Source organism: Falco cherrug, chromosome 8 (genome assembly GCF_023634085.1).
Source record: "Falco cherrug isolate bFalChe1 chromosome 8, bFalChe1.pri, whole genome shotgun sequence".
Classification (NCBI taxonomy): domain Eukaryota; kingdom Metazoa; phylum Chordata; class Aves; order Falconiformes; family Falconidae; genus Falco; species Falco cherrug.
Window position 1 is genome coordinate 26992088 of NC_073704.1, and position 22231 is coordinate 27014318.

Sequence of the window (22231 nt, forward strand, 5' to 3'; positions counted from 1 at the left end):
CTGGAGGTCTCTGCTCCCACCCCAACTCAAAGTAAGGCCAACCAGAGTTACCTGGCCAGATGTTGTCCAGCCAACACCTAACCTGTATCTCTCTTGCTGCAGTTTCAACCATCCCTTCTTGTCAGGTCTGCAATTGGTACAGAGAAGCCTTTCACCTTACAGCAAAATCTTTTGTGTATTTAAAAAGATGTTTTCAAAAAGCATTTCCTGCTTCAGATCCTTCAGCCTTTCCTCATAGGTCATGTTTTTGAGACTGCTGATCTTTTATGCCTGCCTCCCACAGACAAATGCTAATCTCCAGCCACACAGATCCTGGAGCTGCCAACCTCATGAAGATTACTGCAGCTGTAAATGGGAAGAGTTAGAAGCACGTGCCTCCACAGGCTTCCTCCATGGAGAGGAGAAGACAAAAAAAGGGCAAGCAGAGCAGAAACAGTTCATCGGATGCTCTGAACACCAGCCTTCCTTTGGTCCCCTTCTCCTCACATCTCCAACAACCTCGAGCATGAAGACACATAAAGACCCGCGTGCTCAGTTCAGCTGTTGATAGCTGTAGTACTTCTTGCTGTGCCAACAATATTGCATGCCCCAGCTCTTCCCCAGGGCTAGCAGCATAAAAGCGTGGAAAAACTAACTTAGGAGACATTACTGTTACTGTTTTCTAACAGGGCCATGCTAAACCCCCTCCACCCAGAGGAAAACCCTTTTATGCCATTTACAAGCCAAACAGTCCAACTGCTCATGATGAGATGGGTTCCTCAAGATCCAGAAAAGTTAAGACGAGTTCTCCCTTGGCTGTAAGCCCACTCTTGGGTATCCTCTACTCTGCAAATCCCTTAGCTGCATCACCCCGTCCTCTTCTCAGTCCTGCCCTGGGAGCTCTGCTTCACCATGCTTCTTTGCCTGTCCCCATGCCCCAGAGCATTTCTCACCTTCTCAGCCACAAGAAAACCCCTCATTCAACTTCCCACATTCTCCCCGCATCCCCCCCTCCCCAAACCCACCCACATTTTCGGACTGAGAAACTCCAGTTGAACAGGAGGTACTTTAGGAGAGCAGGGCTATGAAAAAAAAAGGGCTTTGCCATGTTAACTAGAGGCGCCTGGCAGCCAACAGCCCAGCCCCTGAATGCACAAGGAATTTTGACCTCACAGTGAAATTTCCTAGAACTTTAAACCTTTGTTGTTGTTGTTGTCGTTGTTGTCGTTTCTTTGGCTCTCTCCTGCTTTTCAATTTTCCACTTGGCAACCATGTTGAAATGATGCAAGGAAGCAGCCGCTGCTTAACTGCAAATTATTAATTAGATGCCAAGGAGTCTGTGCATGACTGCACGCAGGGCGAGGGGGCTGTGTCCTACATTACAAAATCAACGGACTGCTTGGCATTGCTTTTCTGCCCAGAGATATAATTTGGTGGCAACTCTCCATTTGCTCCAGAACTGATTCCTAAAAGAGAAGGCACTTGCACAGTCTAGTGGAGGGAGAGAGGAGGAGGGAAAACAAAAAAAGAACTCTGCCCTTGACCAAGGGCTGATCCTTTAGCTGTTGAAACTCTTTCCTAACAGCTTCAATCTCTGTTAAAACAAATACTAATTGTTCTTAGCTAGGGGCTGGCTATAAATAGTCCGAGTGAAGACATTCTGCTGAAAAAATACCAATCTGATGAAATTGAGAAAGACTTCAGGTGTTCATGGCTACCCAGCTCTCCAGGTTTTCCTCAGACTTATTGCCAGTCCAGAGGGAGCTGACACCCCTCTGCTGAGACAGTGTATCTGGCCGCACGCATCTTCCCAGCCTGCTGCAGTGCCACTGAAAGCAGGTTTGCACAAGCCGTGGCTGAAGGCGCTGTGGTTTCCAAGTGCTCTACGTACACTTTGCCCTAGACACGTCTCTGCTCAGAGGACCTCATAGCTTAAATACTCAAAACCAACAAACATCCCGGGGGGGATCTGTTCCAATGGGTAATTACCCTCATTGTTAAAAATTAACAACAAAACAATAATTGTAGTGAGCTGGGTCTTTCCTGCCTTTTATAGCAACATTCCCACAGCTCCACGAGAGAGATTGTCTAGGATTCATAAATAAATTTTCACCCCAATCCAGGATAAATCCTTGGTCAACTGTTTCAGATGCTTTCCCAAAAGGGAATGGCCACTTTCCATGTGGCTCTAGCCACGGCATACTTTCCTGGCATGCATATCTTGAACAGCAGGACCGGGGGCTATGATGATTGTAAGAGTCAAGCTCCAGACCGTACTTGTGCACCCAGAGTTGCTGCACCCCTTATTTTCTGCATGTTTTAACTTACAGCATTGCCTGGCCTTGGCACTTTGGTCGCCTCTGCCCCTCCAAGAGGTTGGCTGGTGGCAGATGGCCCAGGGCAAAGGGAGGTTCAAGGAAAAGTGTAAGCATGTAAAAAGCAGCAGCCAGCTCATCTTCAAGGGGGTAGGCAGAGGTGACCAAGAGATGGAGTAAACAACCCCAGCTCCTGCAAGCCAAGGTGATAACCTAGAAGACTGGCAGAGGCCTGATGGGAAGGGTGGAGGGATGTTGGTCAGCTGTGATGATGTGCATCCTACAAAGCCAAAACAGCATGCTTTGCTTGGATGTTCCACAACATTCTGAGTTGTGGAAAGAGTTTTTCAAACCACGCTCATAGCAACCTTTTAGACATTGCACTTAGAGTTATGTAAAATATTTTCCCTGCTTTGGTAGTTGGCAAACTTTGTTTTGTAAGACAAATGGAATTTATTAATGCCAAATATTTATCAAGTCTTTGTACTTTTTTTTCCAAGGGAGCAGAAAAGTTGACCAGGAGTCTTTCGTCTCTGTTGGCTTCTGAATTTTAAAAATGCAGCTGATTTAGGGCACAAGTCAGAGTCCCTCCCATTTCCATACAACCCATTTTTCTGCAAGTGATGGCAAGTTCTTTCTTTAAAAAAGGTACCATCTTCCTGCAGCGATGACGGGGAATGCTCCTGAAATGTATTCTCAAAAGCTTGGGTGATCTCCATCCTAAAGCTGAACAACAGAGATAGAAGGCAGCATGCAGGGTCCTCTGTGCTCAACTCTTCACAGACTGGTAAAACAAGAAAATATTCCATGCCTCAAGGATCTCACATCATCCAAGAGGGTGCATGTAAGGTGAGAACATACCAAAAAAAGAAGTGAAGTAGTGGGAAAGAGGAGGGCAGTACATTGGCCAAATGAAGTTGCCTGATCCCCATGTGCAACTACTCTGCTGATCTCCACTCGCTGGAAACAAAAGAAGTAACACAACTGGCAGCTCTGCCGCCATGCCTAATGCCTTGGGTTGTTCAAGTGAGGAACGTGAAATGACTCACCAGTGCTTAAGGTCCATGTTGTAAAAACCATCACTGCCTCAAGCTGCTAAGCACCAATTGATTCAGTAATAATAATCTAAACCAAGCTCTGGGCAATGGGCAGGCTGCTGATGGGCTCAGATCACAAACTAGTTTCTTTATGCTTCCATACCTGTCTGATGTGTTTGCCTTCTGTCTTTTCCTTTGACTGTTTTCTTCTTCATTTTGATAGGTATCAGCATAGTCTTCATCTGAGGTCCATAAAGACTATCATGGCATACATAACGTTTTTGTCAGAGATAGACCTACTTTGGAATAAACACCTCGCTTGCTACAGGAAGTTGCATTTACTTCTTTCTTATTCTTCATGCACAAAAAAGAATAGATCTTCAGCTGACTAGGCATTAAAAAATATTTTTTAATGCCTAGATTATTTATTTGTTCCCCTTCTTTCCTTGCATGACTTGGGTCTACTCTGAATTTAAGTTTTTTAAATGTTCCCTTTACAGATTTGCCTTTTAATCTCAAATCCAATTTGTTACGGTTTTAAATCCAACATCTTGAATGAAAACAGATGTGATTGACAGAGACCAAGATCCTATCTTCAAGCAGTCAATTCGGCCTCACAGCTGGGATATTGGAAACAATTTTGCTTTGCATCAAAACTTCTCCCTTCAAAGGTGAGGCCCAGTAGTAGGTGGTGACTTGGAAGAATTATATTCAGTAAAACAGGCAAGTGCCCTCTTGGTCCACCACTTAGCATCTCCTACAAAATAATATTTCTTTGGAGGAATCAGGTCCTCTCTCCACACTTTCAAAGAACTGGAACTGTTCCAGAACTGCCTGAAGGGGAGAGCAAAGCACTGACTTGCAGGACATTTGTCTCAGGGTGGGCAAGTGCTACAGAATAAAATGTTCTTCTTACAATATGAGATTTAATCAAAGAAATGGAGAGGGGTCACAGAGCAAATTCCTAAAGCTGAAGTCAAGAGTTATAAATAAATCCACCCTCGTGTAGGCAGATGTACCTTCAGAAAAGCCCACTGAATCAAGGCTGAAAATATTCCATTCTGAAGAATAAAACACAAAAAAGAAGTCATAATTAACAGGAGAGCTATCAGGTCAAGGAGGGGCAGTTCTCCACTCTCCAGCTTAATCGGCCCACTTCACAGGAGTGGGCAAAAATCACAACACTCAGAGCAGAGGGAGAGTGAACAAGAAGCCTGGACTACCCTTCCAGCTGTCTCAAGTATGGCCTCTTCTGTGCCAAGGTCTGCCCTTGGCTTTCCAGCCCTCCTCTCATCCCAGACTGTCATGTGATGAATGCAGGCTCCGTGGCCCATAGCTCAATTTCCTCTGCAGCAGCTCCCTGCATCCCCTGCCGAGCTCCGGTGGCTCACAGTGACAGAGCATCGCAGGTCGGCTGATTCAGGTAGGTACTCGACCCTGAGCACAGGGAGGGGAATCTAACAGCCCAACCCAAACACAAATGCTTGCTCCCAAGGTGCGTCCATCAGATGACCGAAGGTCAGGAGAGCATGTCGGAGGCAAGGCCCAGGGAATCGTTTACGGAATTTGCATTTTAAAAGCGCTGCCCAAAGCCTTGACTGGTGTAACCTCGCAATAGTGTGCTCATTATTGCAGGAAAATAAGAAGCCTAGGCCAGCTCTCCCTCTGCAGCTGTGCCCGTGCACACCACAGCAGAGCGGGCGAGGGCAGCTCCAGCCCGTTTTGCCTCCTGAGAAATCAGGTGGAGGCATATTGCCAGCAAAGCCCCGGAGGTGCAGCCCCGCAGGGCTGACCGTGCTCTTCCCCTGGCCGCGCACTTTCCCACAGCAACACTGCTTACACGCTGGGTCAGGAGGTGAGTAAGAGAGGACAAGAGAAGAAACAAGAGGTGGGCAAAGGTCGAGAGAAAGCCAGCCCTTTGACTCTCCAAATGCATATTCAAGACTGTCTCCGTTGAAGCTCAAGGGAGGTTTGTAGCCTGACATATGGATGGATGCCAGAGTCCTAGGAGAGGGTTTTTTTAGGGACACATTGGGGTTTCAGCGATGCTGCGCTGGCTTCTCCCCTTTTCTTTGCTTTGGCAGTTTCAGATGCCAGAGCAGCACTGCACCAGCTCCAGGGCTGCTTCTACACCAGTATAAGCACTGGGAGGGGGGAACAAAAGGGGAGCACGACAGCCTCATTCACTTGCTAATAGGCTACTGAAAGAAAGACATCAAATCTACGATTGCCATGCAAGGATACAGTCCAACTGACTAAAAACAGAAAAAAGCAAGACAGGGCAATGGAGAAGAGAAAATGGATTAGGTTTTCCAGAAGCACCCCAAAATCCACACTTCCAACTCAACAGGAGCCCCAGGAGGCTGAGCAGGGCAATGACACCAAACTGTTGAACACCAAACAAGCACTTTTTCAGCACCGGTAAGAAAAATCCTTTCTTGCAGAGCTGCCATAGTTCATATGCTTGGAGCAACAGCGTACAGAAAGAAGGGTCGGGTTTTTTTGGGAAGAGAGGTGGGGGGAAAAAAAAAAAAAAGGAGCACAAACTACACTGGGAAAGCCACACCGATGAGCTTGTTAACATTTGAAGAGACTGCTTGGCGTGATTCCTTACACAGATCCCTGCCAAGAATTTTCAAGAGGAAAGTATATTTAGCAATCCAAGGCATGCCAAAGCCTTGTCAAGAGGAAAAAAAAAACATTTTGAATATGTGGAATAGCAATTAGACATTTTCTAAGCAGCCATTTTCAAAATGCATCCAGGCATCTAATAAGGGCACCTGAGGCATATCCACAACTCTGCCACACTCCATGCCTCAAAAGACATCCGCTAAGGATCGAATACTTGGAGGAAGGGTATGTTACCAATGACAGCTGCCCACTTCCAGAGCACTGGGGCTGGTTTCAAGCAGGCGATTCTCTGTCACCCCGAGCCACTGGAAATACACAGTCTCATGCCACCACGTATCACTTTGTGGCATCCTTTAAGGAATCGTTTCTCCAAGAAAAGCTGTGAGCCACACTGCATAACTAGGAAGCAGAGAGGTGTTGCCTGCCCACTTCTTTCATGGCAGCTGGACCAGCAGCTCAGTGATGATGCTCTGTTTCCCCAAGTGGAGCTGCTGAACATCCAAGTGAGATGAGCAGCAGGTAGAAGCTAGGACAATATGTAAAATCAGATGGTCCAACACTCTGAACTGCAAAGCTACTAATAAACTTCATCACTAAAGCTCCTTTCTTTCTAGGGAGAGACCTAGAAAATTATCCCAGGACAGGGTATATCTGCCCCAGGAAGATGACTCACCTGCATCAGTCACCCAATCTCCCTGGGAGGCAGCATGGTGGAAGAGGCATGAAGGAGCTCAGGAAGGCAATAGGCAGCCCTTGACTGTACACAAGGATGAAGGCAGCTGACCACACAGTAAGGCCAAGACGTTTGCTGTTATAATGGAAGTTAGAAATCATGCTGGGATATGCTCCTTAAAACATGGTGCCCACCACTTACAACTGTCGGGCTATATTACAATCAAATCCCTAAAAAAAGACACAAAGCCAAAAAGGAATACCTGCACATGGGCTAAGTTCACACCACCTTTAAGCCAGGATGCACAGAAGGGACAGCCAGTGCCTGTGGGTGAGGTTTCTCACCGCTGTGAGCCCTAAGCCCTGAAAGACAAAAAGTCTTTAATATGTTGCATAACACAAACACATATGGTGCCCCCAAGGCTTAGTATCATGATCTCCTAAAGACCAGACAGACCTGTCAGTGAGCAGGAGGTAGCAGGAAACACAAATAGGGTAAAGCCAAAGCAATTATTTTCTTCTGGAAACAGGTAAATGCTTAACAGGGAAATCAGAATGAGGACAGTTGCCCTGAGCTCCTTCAGAGTTTCCAAGTTCCTTTGGGCCAAAATGCCACTTTGGTTACAGCCACCATCCCCTTAGGTCATATCCTTGATCCTGAAAAACAGCCCCATGGAACTGTCGGATTGCTCTGAGAAAGAGGTCCCCTCCTCACCTGTTCTTCAAAAGCAACCAAGATCAACCAACCTGCTCAGCCACATCTACAGAACATTCAGTCCGTTCAAAGCTTCTGTTTCCATCGAACCCTCCTCCAATTCCCACAGCTGTAGCAATCCAAGGGGGTCAGACACTGCCGTAAGCTCACACCCTCCAAGACAGGTATCAGCTCTTTGCTTCTATGGCATCTGACAACTGTATCCAAGTTCCTGACTAAGGCTCAACAACAAATAATACAGAAAAGAGTAAGTGAAATTGCTAAGAATTCCTGTTTTCACCTTAGATTCCCCGAGGAAACAACAAATTTTGGGGATTACCTGGTTAAATCACATAGCTGTTGATACAGCAAATACTCCTAGGATATATACAGGGTTTGGACAGAGCAACGACACAAATTCAGCTCCGTTACAGGTGACAAGCGACCAGAAAATCCCTGCCTCCAACCTCCCTATTCCTATTTCTACCTCCTGATCCCTTTTGGCACAGACTTCTGTTTCAATCTAAAATCACTGCCATGTTCTATTTTAGGGGGGAAGCACGAAACGCTGAGCTAAGAAGCTATAGTCGGCATACAGGTGAACGAGCAGAGGAAGGGAAGCTGAGAAGACGCAGCCTTGCAACACGGAGCAGCAGAGCGGCAGTGTCGCCCGCTGGCCGCTCGCAGCATTGCCAGCCGGCCGTGCTCTGGCCACAGCATCCTTCCTCTTTGCTGCCCTTTCCACCTTCCTCCCTGCTCTCATTTTGGGCCAACGTGCGGCGTTGGCAGCCCTGAAGGTTCACCGGCACAAAACACCCCTGCTCAGGAGCAAGCCGGGGTACCACGGCACTCTCGGGAGAGCACAACCCAGGAGACCTGCGGGCACAGCCCTCGCAGGGATGTAGGTAGGAGCACAGTCCGGATCAAAAAAAAATCATCTCGCATCCTTATCTTCTCTTCCTATTTCCACTCTGCTCAGCTTCCACACTCCACAAATATTAATCCTAAAGGTAATTAATAGCTTCCTCAGCAGGAAAATACCTATGCAATCTCACCCTGGAATATCAACATAAAACATATACTCTGTATCTGTTAATGGCTACTTCATAACAGTCGAGTGGGCTTTAATTAGAAACCTGTACTTCAATTGCAACCTCTGCATTAATGCAGGACACGCAGAGGCGCACAGAGTCATACCGCAGCACCCAGAACTGGGAGGGGAGAGGGACATGGTAATGTGACCCGAGCGCACTGAGTCAAGAATAAAAGGCAACGTGCAGAACACTACCCTGCTTGTGAAGGCAGTGAGAGCCGGTAACACATGCCTCCACACAGCAGCTGCCACAGCCAGCTACGAGCCTTTGAGACAGCAGGTAAATCTGAATTTGCCAGGAGCATGCCCACCAGCTTGCTGCTTACATCTGGTTTTAGCAGCTCAGTAACTCCAGAAGAGGCAAGGACATGTTTAACCGGGTGACACCCACAGCTGTTCCAAGGACCAAGCAGTACTTTTCTCTGGTAGATCAGTGAGGCAACACAGACTTTCCTGTGCGCATCTATGGCCCCTGTATCACAGCAGATCCTTGTGAAGTCTTGCTCCAGTAGGCACAGCTCACGCAGGTGATGCTGGAGTTTGGACCTTTTCTGCAGTGTTTCCCCCTCCCATCCTCAGGTCCATCACCCAGGAAGCTGGGCTGCAGTTGCCAAGCTGTCAGGTCTCCCCTGCCTCAACTGGCTGCATGGTGCCTCCTTGTAGAAATGCAGACGCCCCCCCCCAGCAACCCAAGCCCCTCAGAACCCTTTCTAGCAGCAGAGCTGTACAGCCACACTGCCAGCAGAACCTTCCCCAAGGACATAGAGTGTTTTACCAACAAAGGCCTTCAGACAATTAAGTAGCCAGTAAAGTAATCAGTACTCGTGTGGTTTCATCACAATTTCCCAACAAAAGGGCTCATGTGAAGACACCTTTAGTATAACGGAAGTTGTCTTTACTTTGATGCGTTTTAAGAAGCATCGCCATAGCTCACAAACCTTCTTGGAAGGTGATGCACAGATGCATAGCCAATACCTCCTGAGCTCACTCATCTCCATGTGCGCTGGCAACTGGAGAGCTCCCCCACATCCAATTCGTCCTCTCCCTCTCCCTGGAGTCCCAAGAAGTACACAGCTGTTTCTGCACATCCAGTCTATACCAGCTCCCCAGACCTTCCTTGCCGCTGAGGTTTCCCTAAAGAATGGCGCAGTTACCTACAAAGCAGCTCCTGGACCACACTTCAGAAACTTATGCCAGAAGGTAAGCCAAAGTCAGGGGCAGTGCCCCTAACAAACTCACTGAAGCAGGCCAGCAGCTGCTTTTCAGACAGCGGAGTCTTACAGTAGCATAAGCCATCCTCACGCATCATTCACCCTACCTTCAGCGGGAGCAGCCACCAACAGGAGAAAAGCTGGCTCCTTGAGCTGTTCCAGCTATGCACACACCAGTATCCAAGGCATCCCCAAGGGAGTAGAAACATCTTAACTGAAAACAAAGTTCAAGCCAGCCTGAAGATGGCAACCCAAGAAACCTGGTTAGCATGAGTCAGGACCAGCAACAGAAGTGCCCAGGACTAAGCTGGGAGGTCTGACAAGTACCTAGAGTGAAAGCTGCTGTGGGCACGTCACGGAAGAAAAGCAGCAGCAAAAATGAGTTGAGCTAGGAGTTTCTTGAAGCCACAGGTTTCCTTCATAACCCAGCTCTAACAGAAGACACATGTGCAGGAGGCCATGGTGGTGTTCATCTACATACACAAAAACGAGCCGTACCTTTTAAGGAGTCACCTACTGCCACCTCCACTTTAAACCTGTCACGCAACTCTCTCACCATGCACTACAGGCAGAACAAGGCGAGTCAACAGAGAAATACGCAGTGACCTCTCTCCCAGAAACTGTTCTCCTCATCACTGTTGGGAGGCGACATGGAGGATAGGCAGGTTGACATGAATGACACTGATGCATTAATTTACTTGAGTATAGGAAGTTTAGAGCACTGAATTAAAAAAAAATAGTTAGGAAATAAGTTCATGGACACTGCAGTCAAACTTCTGAGCCACAGCCTTTTTGCAGCTTGGGAAAAGGTTCCTACTTTGGTCCAGTTCTGAATCTACCTTTCAAAGATGTCAGGTTCATTAATGATGTTACTGCTGTAGCTCATCACCACCCAAATTCATTTATAGCTTAAGCTGGAGCAAGAGCAAGCAACCACTATGCTACCTGCTTATTATTTTTTCCTCCAGCAACTGTCAAGGTACTTAACAAGACTCGTTTTCTGACCTGTACTGTTAAGGATGGGAGACCAGTCACCAAAAAAACCTAGACAAAAACAGAACTCAAACCAAATCACAACTCACCTGACAAGCCAACCATAAAAATTGTTCCAGCATCTTGACAGTCTAAAGGGATGATCCGGAGGCCATTATTAACTCAAACAGCAGCCTTTCCTCCAAGACTCAATGTCCCATGAGTCGGCTCAACATGAAAATTGGTTGCTGCAACTCTGTATGGATTAGACAACCTGAACATAGACACGGGAGCCTGCTATCAGACCTAGGAAGACCAAGCCAGAGAGCGCTCAGGTGGACTAAGCTCCAGATCTGCAAACAGAACACACCCCAGACTGTAGTAAGCAATTGTCTGTAGCTGGTGCTGGGAATTTAGGGGCACCAGCCAGCAATAGAGGATAGCTATGGTACTTGCTCTTTTACCATTCCAGTCCCTCAAAGCTACTCATGCTGCTCTTTTCCTCTCCATCTTGCAGCACATGCCCTACTCCCCTGAGCCCTCCTCAAAAGTCACACGGGAAGGGGGAGAGTGATGTTTTATGTTTTCTCTTCCCCTCTTACATTTGTGCATTCCTCCACTCATGGGGCTCTGCATTATTCCTTAAGGCACAGACATGAAGAACATTATCAAGGCTTCTTAAAGCTATTTAAGCTTTCCTCAGATTCACCTCAGCACACTCAAGTAACAAAGTATGCAATTAGCTGGAAAAGTGTTTTTTAACGGCTTCACCAGCAACAAGAGCCACTCAACTACTGGATAGCACTATTGTCTCCATAGCTATACCTGTAAATACAGTGCAGTGTTTTGGGTTTGTATGGTAAGGCTTTGGTAGCAGGGGGCTAGAGGGGTGGCTTCTGTGAGAAGCTGCTCCCACGTGCGATCGAGCCCATGCCAGCCGGCTCCAAGACAGACCAACCACTGGGCACACAGAGGACCCACACCGGAGCAGTCGGTTCCTGAGGAGCTGCACCTCATGAGAGACCCAGGCTAAAGCAGGGGAGGAGTGTGAGGAGTCCTCCCTCTGAGGAGGAAGGAACAGCAGAGACAGTATGTGATGAACTGACCACAGCACCTATTCCCCATCGCCACTGGCAGGGAGGAGGTAGAGAAACTGGAAGTTGTGCCCAGAAAGAAGGGAGGGGAGGGGGGAAAGTGTTTTTAAGATTTAGTTTAATTTCTCATTATCCTATTGTGATTTGATTGGTAATATTAAATTAATATCCTCAAGTTGAGTCTGTTTTGGCCGTGACAGTAACTGGAAAGTGATCTCCCTGGCCTTATCTTGACCCATGAGCCTTTATATTTTCTCTCCCCGTCCACCTGAGAAGGGGAGTGACAGAGCAGCTTTGGTGGGCACCTGGCATCCAGCCAGAGTCAACCCACCACATAAAGCAAGGCAGGACATTTTGCAGAGACACCATGATTCCACTCCATTATCACCTTTTTATTGATGAAAGGACAGATCTTGACAGTAGGGGAAAAAAAGGATGCTTCACAATGAGGACAGGAAGTAGCTTCTACTGGTCTTTCAATTCCTTCAGTCTTCTGATGGCAGATTTGACTGTCACTGCAGAGGTGGTACTGGAAGAAGAAGGAGAGTCACTTGCATGCATGCCAGTGTTTTGGTTTTTTTTTTTTTGAGAAAACACTAATCATTTCAAATAGTTATCGTCTGATTGCACTGTCAACAGAGGGCTAATTCCACTCTGACTTTCATGATAACAAAGTGCAGGCCTTTGTTTACAGAAGCACATGCAACTTCCTAACCCAGGTCTTCACCCAAAATTTTCCAGTTATGCATCAACTATATGCACAAGCACGTGGGCTCAGGTTCCTGGCAACTGTTACGCGTGAGGCAACAGTGTCTTCTACCAGAATTGCAAGGGAAGAAGAATAAAGAAAGGGAGTAAGCAAGAACACCATTACAGTAAGTATTATGTTTCAATGCTTTTAAAACAAAAGTAAAACAGAAATAATATTTCTCAGAGTAAATCTGGTTTTGCCTACTGCATCTCTTGTCTCTGAACCGAAAAGGCTGGGATAGTAACCACAAAAAAATGCTGCTTAGACTTTGAAAGAAGTAGTAAAGAGTTCCCTGACAAAAATCAAGATTTTTATACAGTCAAAGGAATCAAGGAAGGAAAAATAACTCTCAGGTTAGAGGCGTAATTTATTAGAAGCTGTTGAAGCTCTTTTTAGAATAGGTCAGAGGGACATCAATCAGGAGTAATCCATATAGATGATTCCATCCTGAGATGGCTGGATGAACCAGCCATTCTCTCTGGTCCTTTTCTTCCAACATCACCAAAAAAATGGCTCAAAGATAATACCTTGTACAAACAACTGTAGTTCACATCTCCAGTATGAAATGCTACTACAGCCAAGGCACAAAAAAACCCCAACCAACCAAAACCAAACAAAAAACCCCCACCAACCCCAAACTACTTTAGTAAAATATTTGTTTCCATTTCTTTATCTGAAGTTCGGGAAAAGATGCAGAGTTTGTATTTCTGAACTGATAAAACCCAGAGACACAGAAATTTTGGAGTAACCCACCAAAACGAGCATCAGGACTGTGACAGATAAAATTCAGTTTGCTCAGAAGTTGCACAACAGATACAGGAAAGAATCGCCATCAAATCCACTTTGATCCACTGCAATCAAGTTTTAACAATGCAGGCAACCCACTCACACACATATCACTAACTCAAAACAGTTAACGGTTAGTAGATTGAAAAATAAAATGAAAAGCTGTTATTATGCCTCAGCTATATGAGAATACATGCTGAAGGAGCTTCTTAATTTCCTTACTTGTAAGTCCAGGCACCACCAGCAACTGTCTTCATGCATGATCCACAGTGCCAGATACCCACAGCCTTCCTCTTCATTTTGGTCTGTAATAAAAGGAAAGACAAAATGTGCTCTCCATCAGCTGAAAAAGCCAAACTTCAGGCGAGGTCTCCAGCACCACGCTATGGCATTACCTATAAGCCTAGTTAAGACACGCAAGGATCAGGGAATGGTTTTATTCAGTTTTTTCAAAACAGGGAAAGTCCTTCTGAAACACTTTCTTACTCAGATATAAAGTGGGTCATTTCTAAGTGCATCATCAACAATTCAGCTCTTTTTCAAAGAGAAAAATAGTGAGGCGTTACATTGGTCACAATAACAGATATTCTCACCTGGTTTGATGGCCAATGTAACACCGCTGTTATTGGTGTTCCCTGGACAGATTGCTCTGAACCAGAGTCCCTTTGGATAGCATCCAGAGTGAGTGCGGGGTACTGAACTCCAAATCTCCATCACCTTGCAATGATGACAATGGGTTTCACTTAGACCTATACAGGATCTAGGCAGCTCTGCCAATGGGGCTATCAATGTTTTTACTTCACGTGACAAAGACACTAATACATTAAAAAAATAGAGAGAAATCTTTTTAAATTTCCAGCTGCTTAAAGACACCTACTTTATAAATATTAATAAAAATTTCCTGGGCAAAGCACAAGCTGACGGACCTCTCAAACTGCCAAAAAACAGATTTAGGAGTGATTTTTTTTATTATGCACATGAGCAGATAAGATTATCAGAAATTCTTCCCCATCCAGTTACACAGCACACAATTATAAGCAAGCAGCTGCAAACAAAAGTTGTAAGTGGGAAAAGCATGCTCTCTTCTCCCTCCAGGTAAGCTGTAAAGTTACTGAAAGAAAAAAAAAGCCTAAGTCGTGCCTTAATTAGCAGGATAACAAGTGTGTTGTTTTAATTCTGTTAGGTCTTTTTTTATTAAGATACCTAAAACATATAGTATGGCAACATATCTTACTATTTTGTGTAATGAAATATAACTTGTTTTCACGTAACTACCACTAAACATGCATGTGAAATGTCTACTCTTTTTATTTTATAAAAGATTCTGACAGGAGCCTAAAGCTCAAATACACCGATGACTATCTCAAAACTAGTGGAGTTATTGCTTCAGTACAAAAAGGACCAAAGCACCAAACTGTATTTCCAGCAGCAACAACAAAAGTTACTATTAAAGACTTTTTTAGGGAAGGAGGTCTCTCACCTTGCCACAGAAGGAGCAGGTATACTTGGCATGCTGGCTAATTTCGATTTTCTTCACCATTTTCCTCAGGGACGCACCATACCGAGTGCCGTACTTCCCCACGATCCCAACCTTCTTGGTGCGCTTAGCCTGTGGGGAGGCAGCCCAGGGTGAGCTCCGGCTTCACCGAACGGCCACCCCGCAGCCCGACACGGCAGCAGCGGGCTCGGCACGCAAAGGCGGGGCCTCTCCCCGGCGCCGCCGCTACCAAGGCGGGGCCGGCGGGCGCGGCTGCGGGGCAGGCCGGGCACCGGGCGGCGCTGGGGCACCACGGCACGGGCAGAGCCGCCCCCCGCGCGAGGCCCAGCCGCAGCCGGCACCGCCATCCCATCACCGCGCACTGCCGGCGAACGCAGGCCCGGCCCCCTCCCGGGCCGCCTGCTCGGCCCCCCGCCGCTCCCCGCCGCCCCTTCCCGGGCCGCCTGCTCGGCCCCCCGCCGCCCCCTCCCGGGCCGCCTGCTCGGCCCCCCGCCGCCGTTCCCCTCACTCGGGCCGCCTCCCACAGGCCACCCCGGCTGAGGCGAGCCCCTCTCGCGGCCCAGCGCGGGGCCGGGGCCGGCTCGGTGGCAGAGCGCACACAGGGCCCCGGCCCGGCGGTTCTCCCGGGCAGCGGCCCGCCCGCAGCAGGCTCCGCGCTGCCCGCCGGGGCGGATGGCGACGGATAGCGGCGGCCCCGGCCCCACTCACCATCCTCCTGCCTGGCGCCGGCCCCGAGAGAGAAACGCCGTCTGCGCAGGCGCACTATGAGCCGTCGCCGGCGGAAGTGAGGCGTGAGGAGACAGAGCGTGAGCGGATGGGACTGGGAGCGGGTGTGTCTGCACCGCGGTGGTGCGAAGCTCCATGGTCGCGGTGTATGTTCTGTATTTCTCGCGTGGCATCAGGGTTATCTAAAGCACGCAAACCGGAAGGCAGTTGCGGCCGCATTGCTCAGCAAACACCCTGTATCAATGTGAAACCCAAGCACTACATCACCCCCAGCAGCACCGACAGGAGATGTGGTGCAAGAACTCAGATTCCAGGATTTCCACCCAAGGAGGTCACACCAGGCAAGAAGATGGAGCAGTTACATTCACTCACCTCATTTTTAAAGAAATATCGGTATTAAAAAAAGGAACAGGAAGCCAGATTGGAACTGTAGAAGGAGTAATAAATAAATAAATGAATACATAAATCAATGGCTATGAATTCTAATCTTGAAGCATACCGGCCCTAAACCCCGAAGTTTCAAGATAACCCAACCAGGTGCAAACACAGCATCTGCCTGGTTTCCTTGGGATTATCCAGTATTGAGACCAGCAGCCATAGAAGCCTCCATGTGCTGCTGCGGAGGTGGCCCCCTGGCACCCAGGCGGTGCCCCCAGACACCGAGCCACCTCCATCTCCACCACCAAAGTGCAGGGCTGGCACCCAGGAGGGCTCCTGCACCGCTCGGACCCAGCATGGGCCAGTGAAACACGTAACACCACCGCTGAGCTGCGATGCTCATAATAGGATTAACAACCCATTAACCTCCATTATGAACTGCAATCCGGTTAGCTCGAGAGCTTTTGAATGCGCAGAGCCGGCTGCAGCTCATCCCTCCTGCCAGGCAGGAGCCAGGAGCCGGGGCTGCCCAGCCCACCTGCAGAAACCATCCCCAGGGACTTCTGGCAGGTACTTTTCCTCCTGTGGCAGCCCCATGCCCCCCCCCCCCCCCAGCCCTCCTCTTCACATTCAGTCCATTTAAGTAACAGGGAATTAATGACTAGAGCATACCCTGCCACTATGTGAGTCTTCCCATGGTGGGGGTCCGTGTTTTCAGAGATGCTCATGGACAGATGCTGCATGCCCTCTTGGATCTTGCTTTGAGGGTTTAAACACATTTTTAGTTCCCCCTGTCCCCCAATAATCCCTGCAAACTCTCCTCTCATCCAAGCAGATCCTTCCAGCAACTGGTGGGCTAGAGCCCTGTCCCAGATGAGGGCTCAGCTCAGCTTTAGGCAACAGTACTTGTATCTCCCTCTGTTGAGTCAAAATCTCATTTGATGTATCCTAGGAATATATTTGCCCTTTTCAGATCCTCATCATAATGATGACTCACAGGATACACATCTTTGATACTAATACATTAAAAGAAAAAAATAAAATAAAATGTTCCTTTGGCTGCTTTGTGACTATTTGGTTAAAAAAACACAACTGTCAGCCAACACATCCAGGACAGAGGACCTACTGGCTGTTACCTGCAAGATTCTTCTTCCCTTTTCCATCTAATATGGATAAAGTGAACCTCAAGTGTACTTGAAGAGCCTCCTGTAACTCTGCAGCAAACCAGCTGAGATTTTATGGGTCCTAACAAAGAAAGAGTACACCTAGCATTCCTCTAACAGGGCTGGGATTTATCAATATATGGATAAGATAAATCAAGTTTATGAGCAGCAGAATTCTCCAAGGGTACTTTCAGCAGATTTCAGAAAAAATACTGTTTTGAAGTAGCTGTAGCTTTACAAGGGAAAAAGAAAACTACTCCTATAGGAAACAACACGGGTATACAAATAATGTCTCCCATATTTTTTTTCAATAGGCAGACCACAACATTTTTCACCCTTTACTCAACCTTCTCTGCAAGCAGAAAGATCATATGTCCTACAAAAAGCTTAAATATTCAGTGTTCAAGACAAAGGCATTTGAAAATATAGAAAAGTATTTATCTCCTGGCCAGCTGCTGGAGCAAGATAAATGATGTTTAGTTCTTGGTCTCAAATCCAGAGATAAAGCATTTCCTCCAGTTTGCCAGTCACATGGTCTTACTCTTCACTTGCACACACAGCAAATCAACTTCTCCATTCCTGAATGAAAAGCAAGTCTCCACCCAACACAACCGCATACAGAACCTGCAGGGTATTTCCACGATGACATAATGAAAATGGGATAATCAAACTCTTCAACGTAGGAAAAAATATCCCAGTTACTGTTACAGGTTGATATTGTAGCAAAAACGTTTTCCTCCTTGACCATGAAAGACAGGTCTTTCTGTCAGTGCCTGGTATCTGCACACAGCCAAGCACGCCACCTGCACAGCATGTTAGCTCCTGGCCTTCAGAAGCTAAACGTAAGCCTTCAGTTTGCTTTGCCCCCCACCCTTCTCTACAAATTATGTCTGTAAAACATAGCTAACTGGCACCTCTGTGAAATTACATCTTCTCCTGTATTCCCTGGTCACATTTGCTTAACACTAGCTCATTTCCAACTATCTACTAGTACTAAGACCAGAAGCATGAAAGACATTAACTTGGCATCATGCTACACCCCACTGGCAGTAACGCAAAATAAAATTAAAGACAACCATGCAGGGATGCCTGAAAAGACAAGTTGTGATAAACAGAGCCATTTGCCTTTACATCAAGCCCACATCAAAAGTGGCCTCTAGAGTTTCTGCAAACCTGTCACTGCTGTGAAGTGGAATCAGGCCATGCTCGAGGGACAGCAACTGTATCACAAGCTCCTGAAAGGAACCAAAGAGCAGGTGTGTTCAGGCAGCATTGGGGCTTGGAGTTCAGGTCTCCCAGTTCATAGGGCTGAGGGCATGACAGAGACTATCACAAATGAAAAACAGGCATTTTAATCACTGCATCAAACAATAGTGCTGCTTCTGGCAGTGTAACCTGCACAGAGCTGTAATGGAAGCAAACAACAAGTCCTAGGGTACCAGCCTAAATGTCTTATGGAAGTATCTGTTGATTCATCTATAAGCAAAGTACCATGGGAGTTTCCCTTTTGAAAGCTGATGCATTTTAGAAAGCACAAAAGCAAGTGTCCCCCAAAAGACCTATCTTCCAGCCAGTGTAAATATTAAAAAAATGGTAATATTTCCACTGCATCACATATTTTTCAAACTTAAGGTCCAAATAGGAGATGAAATTCTAAAATAGAAAAAGTACCAAAAGCTTGGGAACAATGACTTAAAATAATTGATTTAAACAGCTCAGTCCAGAAGCAGCTTCTCACAAAACAAGAGCAAAAGTTCACCTTGTCGCACTTCTCCTCACTCATCTGAAAACACACACGCCCTCCCTTTCCTGAGCAGCCAGGCTTAATCGCTGGCAGTCATCACAAGCTTCACCCTCCGCTGACAGAAAGTACATGCCATGGAGCAGGTCCCAAGATTGAGCAGATGCGGCCAGAGATCAGTGTGCTCAGACAGACGTGTCTAACGGGCAATACACACCTCCAGGCAGACAATTGTACTACTTGGCTTCAAGGTACTAACTGCTCTGCACAGACAAAATTCTGGGGCTCTCCCTCCTCTCCCCTACCTCCACAAAACATCAAGATCTGTCTGGATCTCCTCACTGCTAAACTGAATACCAGAAAGTCTGTTTGCAAGTGACCCAAATAAGGGCCAAATTTTGCCATTGAACTGACTCCTATAAATACAGATTAAAATTCTTGGAGATGGAAGACTCATTGTTAAAAGCACTCTGCAGCTGCTGAGAAGTTACTTTTTACAACAGTTTTGCCTTGTGGACAGACAACCATTATCTGCTTTTTAAACAAAACAACTGTGGAAACTGACATGCTGAAACAGAACAGCACGGCACTTGCCCATAGCCATTTAGTCATCAGCAAAACCAGGACTGCAAAACACACAGGCTGCCTGGCGTGTGCTGCTCATCTGTCATACTGTCAGACTGCCTTCTCATCCCTTGAGATGAAACACACTAGAGATACAGAAAATGAAAGTTTTTATTTTTGAAAACACAAAAAAATAACACTTCACTGCTTTTGTTTTCTCTTTTTTATAAAAAAATATATCTTGGCCACCATCTCTTTCCCTGTTACCATTACACTTTAAAAAACTCCTCAATACGCCGCTTTTTTCTGGGACTCACTGAAAGTGTCTCTCCTTCTGTATCGTGCACGGCACCGTCGGAGTCAAACTCACAGCAAGTATCAGCTGCCTCCAAAAGCAGAACATCATCAGTGTCATCTCTGCTCTCAGAGAAGGTCCTCTGGAAAAGGTCATAGATGGTCTTCTGCTTTGGATCTGGCTGAGAAATCAGAACAGACAGAACCTGCATATATATTGTCATATAAAACCAAAAGTGAGCAACAATCAGAGCGCACTCCCCCAAGACAGTGAACATATATGCTATGGAGGCGATCACGTCTCCTTACATGCAGTAGGTTTGGGAACTCTGTGGAGAGTTCCAAGTCAAGGCATGGATCTTGGGAGGAGTAGGAGAATCTGGTCTGTGGCATTAAAGGCAGAACAGGTGTAAGGTCAGCCTGCCAATCACCTGCCAATCCAGATATACACAAGCCAAAGCTCATTCAGCCTCTCCCAGGGACTATCAATATTCTTTCAGGTCAATTACCTTGGGGTAGTAGTTAGTGGATTCAGCTGCTTTGGAGAAACTGGTTTCTGAAAGACCAGCTTCCCCCAGCACTTCAATTTTCTCTTGAATCATTGGCCTAGGAGAGATAATCAGGCATTATTGGAAGGAAAAAAATATCATGCAAGGACACTGTGTCATTTACTATGTGTAGATGAAAACAAACAAAAAACAGATAACAGGAGTATAAAGATGGCTTTTCTACAAAAGCCTGTTAGTTCCTTAACCTGTCCTGCTCTAGTTTATGATGACTGCTGTCCTGGGATACTGATCAATCCAAATTAAATAAGTATCAATCCAATTTAAATAAGTAACAAAAGGAGGATTTCAGACTATAAATATTTGGAGAACAAACACCTCCAACAGGGAAAACAGTTCACTGAGGCAACATCTCAATGGTATGAAGTCAGAACAAGAAGATGCAGCTAAAGGGAGTCCCAACAGCCTGTGTGTTCAGTTTCCAAGGTAGGCAATGGTAATTCCCATCAACAAACACATCAGTATTTCTAGGGTATCTCCTGAAGTACTGCAGGAGGAAGACTCCATCACTGGCCCAAAAGGTTCTAACCACACCTGTGGACTGGACACTTTGAAAGAAGAAAAGGCCACAGCACAATTAATGCATTTACCAAGTATCCAAGCAGTCTTGTTCTTTTTCTTGCCTTTAAAAAGGATGCCACTGCCCTTCCTTGAACAGCTATATTTCCTTCCCTCTAAGCATTAATGACTGCACGGACAGCATTTCACAAATAAAGGCAGAATTACTGTCATTAACTTTCCATGAAATGTGGGCGATGCATCAGTTTCCAGATCCCTGCATTGTAGGGTTATAATTATTTGCCATCATGATATTCTGGGAACTGCACAAGTTCACTTAGTTCATTTGTTCCTTTAAACAAGGTAATAAAGATGTAATTTTGGACTTTAAATGAACCAGCTGGTGGATAATTTCTTTTCATCATTTGCAGGTCAGTTCCCTTGCAGCACTAAGGATTCCTCAGATCGTCCCGTCCCCCAGGATGACAGATTCCCCAGCCAAAAGGACCAGCGTCCACTAACAGCTCTCACTGCAGCCAAAAAGGCTTAGACCACAACTCTTCAGAGGAAAGTCAGTAGCACTTTTTTAATTCATCTGAAGGGCTCAGTGAAGAGCAAGAGGAAAGCAACAGTGCAGTCCTCTTCCACAGCTCCCTGTCCAAGCACTCAGCAGCCAGGTTGCTCCTCAGATGTGATCTACAATACGTGGAACCATCTCCAGTGTATGCTGACTTCACTTGAAAGTACTCAGCACATGAATATTCTGGGCTGTATCTAAGACAATTCCTTATACAGAGACTGTGAAGGTTTTAGATGCATCAGCTCTCCCAGAATTTCTCTCAACAGCCCTTTCTTTGTCAGATAACTACTTTTATTCCTCCTGCTTGTCATCCATTTAATGTCCACTGTGGCCAGGCCATGTCACCAGCTCACAGCAGCCCTGACTGGCAGTTATTGCTCCTCCCCTCATAGGCTGTGGAAGTCAGCACTAACATCAAGCACCTTACATCACATGTGACAAAAAGTGAAAACAGGTAGCAAAACCAAGTGTTCTTCTCACTTCCTACCATAAGTAGTCATCTGCTGTGCCTTTAGCCACCAGGTAGTGAACATTAACAGAGCTGGTCTGTCCAATTCGATGTGCCCGATCTTCTGCTTGGATCAGAATCTTTATGTAAAAACATGACAAAGAAAATAAAACTGCATACATCTGAGAAATAGTGTAAGCACCAGAAAACAGGGAGATCTCATTTCTTGTGCTCATCAATTACTATTTATCTGGATCTTGTTAATGCCTGCATCCTCAAACACAGACTAAGCCAAGAAGTAATCTGGTGCACCACATCTCCAAAAGGCACTGAGCATTTTTCAAAATTAGTCAGCACTGATGATGGACCCTTTCAGTTCTTGGCTGGGCAAGCAGTTGAGAGCTCTGTCAAATTAAGAAACAGGAGCATGTTTCCATTTCACACCATTTTCTCCAGCCAGCAAGCTGTGTAACCAGCCCCACTGGTTCAAGCCCAGGCACCTGAGAGTGCACAGACAAGCAGCCACCAGAGAAAGAAAGA

General features: G+C 46.4%; 3 protein-coding genes across 6 annotated transcripts in view; all 3 read right to left on the minus strand.

Moving 5' to 3' along the window:
• Window positions 1–10853, minus strand: part of IGFBP2 (insulin like growth factor binding protein 2) — a 94331-nt gene extending 83478 nt beyond the window's left edge. The window contains exon 1 of one of the 2 annotated variants that reach the window (XM_055718434.1): window positions 10715–10853. The gene's annotated coding sequence lies outside the window, so the exon portion shown is untranslated. Of the gene's footprint in view, window positions 1–6635; window positions 6759–10714 lie in introns of those variants that run through there. The other variant, XM_055718435.1, reaches the window with a different exon arrangement.
• Window positions 10854–12069: 1216 nt separating this feature from the next.
• Window positions 12070–15699, minus strand: RPL37A (ribosomal protein L37a). Its single transcript, XM_014282946.3, has 4 exons — window positions 15442–15699; window positions 14716–14844; window positions 13458–13540; window positions 12070–12227 (listed from the first exon to the last, which is right to left on the minus strand). The coding sequence occupies exons 1-4, from the start codon at window positions 15442–15444 to the stop codon at window positions 12164–12166; spliced, it is 279 nt and encodes a 92-aa protein (XP_014138421.1). The 5' UTR covers window positions 15445–15699; the 3' UTR covers window positions 12070–12163.
• A 3759-nt stretch (window positions 15700–19458) lies between these two features.
• The window catches only part of SMARCAL1 (SWI/SNF related, matrix associated, actin dependent regulator of chromatin, subfamily a like 1), a 40600-nt gene continuing 37827 nt past the window's right edge, over window positions 19459–22231 (minus strand). For all 3 annotated transcript variants that reach the window (XM_055718354.1, XM_055718355.1, XM_055718353.1), the window contains exons 15-17: window positions 21731–21831; window positions 20109–20205; window positions 19459–19781 (exon numbers count right to left, since the gene is read on the minus strand). In XM_055718354.1, coding sequence (XP_055574329.1) covers window positions 19575–19781; window positions 20109–20205; window positions 21731–21831 — 405 coding nt within the window. In that variant the 3' untranslated portion in view covers window positions 19459–19574. The remainder of the gene's footprint in view (window positions 19782–20108; window positions 20206–21730; window positions 21832–22231) is intronic.

Bases quoted from the DNA above. Each gene is read 5' to 3' on its own strand.
- RPL37A (XM_014282946.3), bottom strand. The intron at 13,541-14,715 runs GTGAGAGACCTC...CTTTTATTACAG, and splicing joins CCTGCTCCTTCTGTGGCAAG to ACCAAAATGAAGAGGAAGGC. The intron at 12,228-13,457 runs GTAAGGAAATTA...TTCTTCTTCCAG, and splicing joins GGTGGTGCCTGGACTTACAA to TACCACCTCTGCAGTGACAG.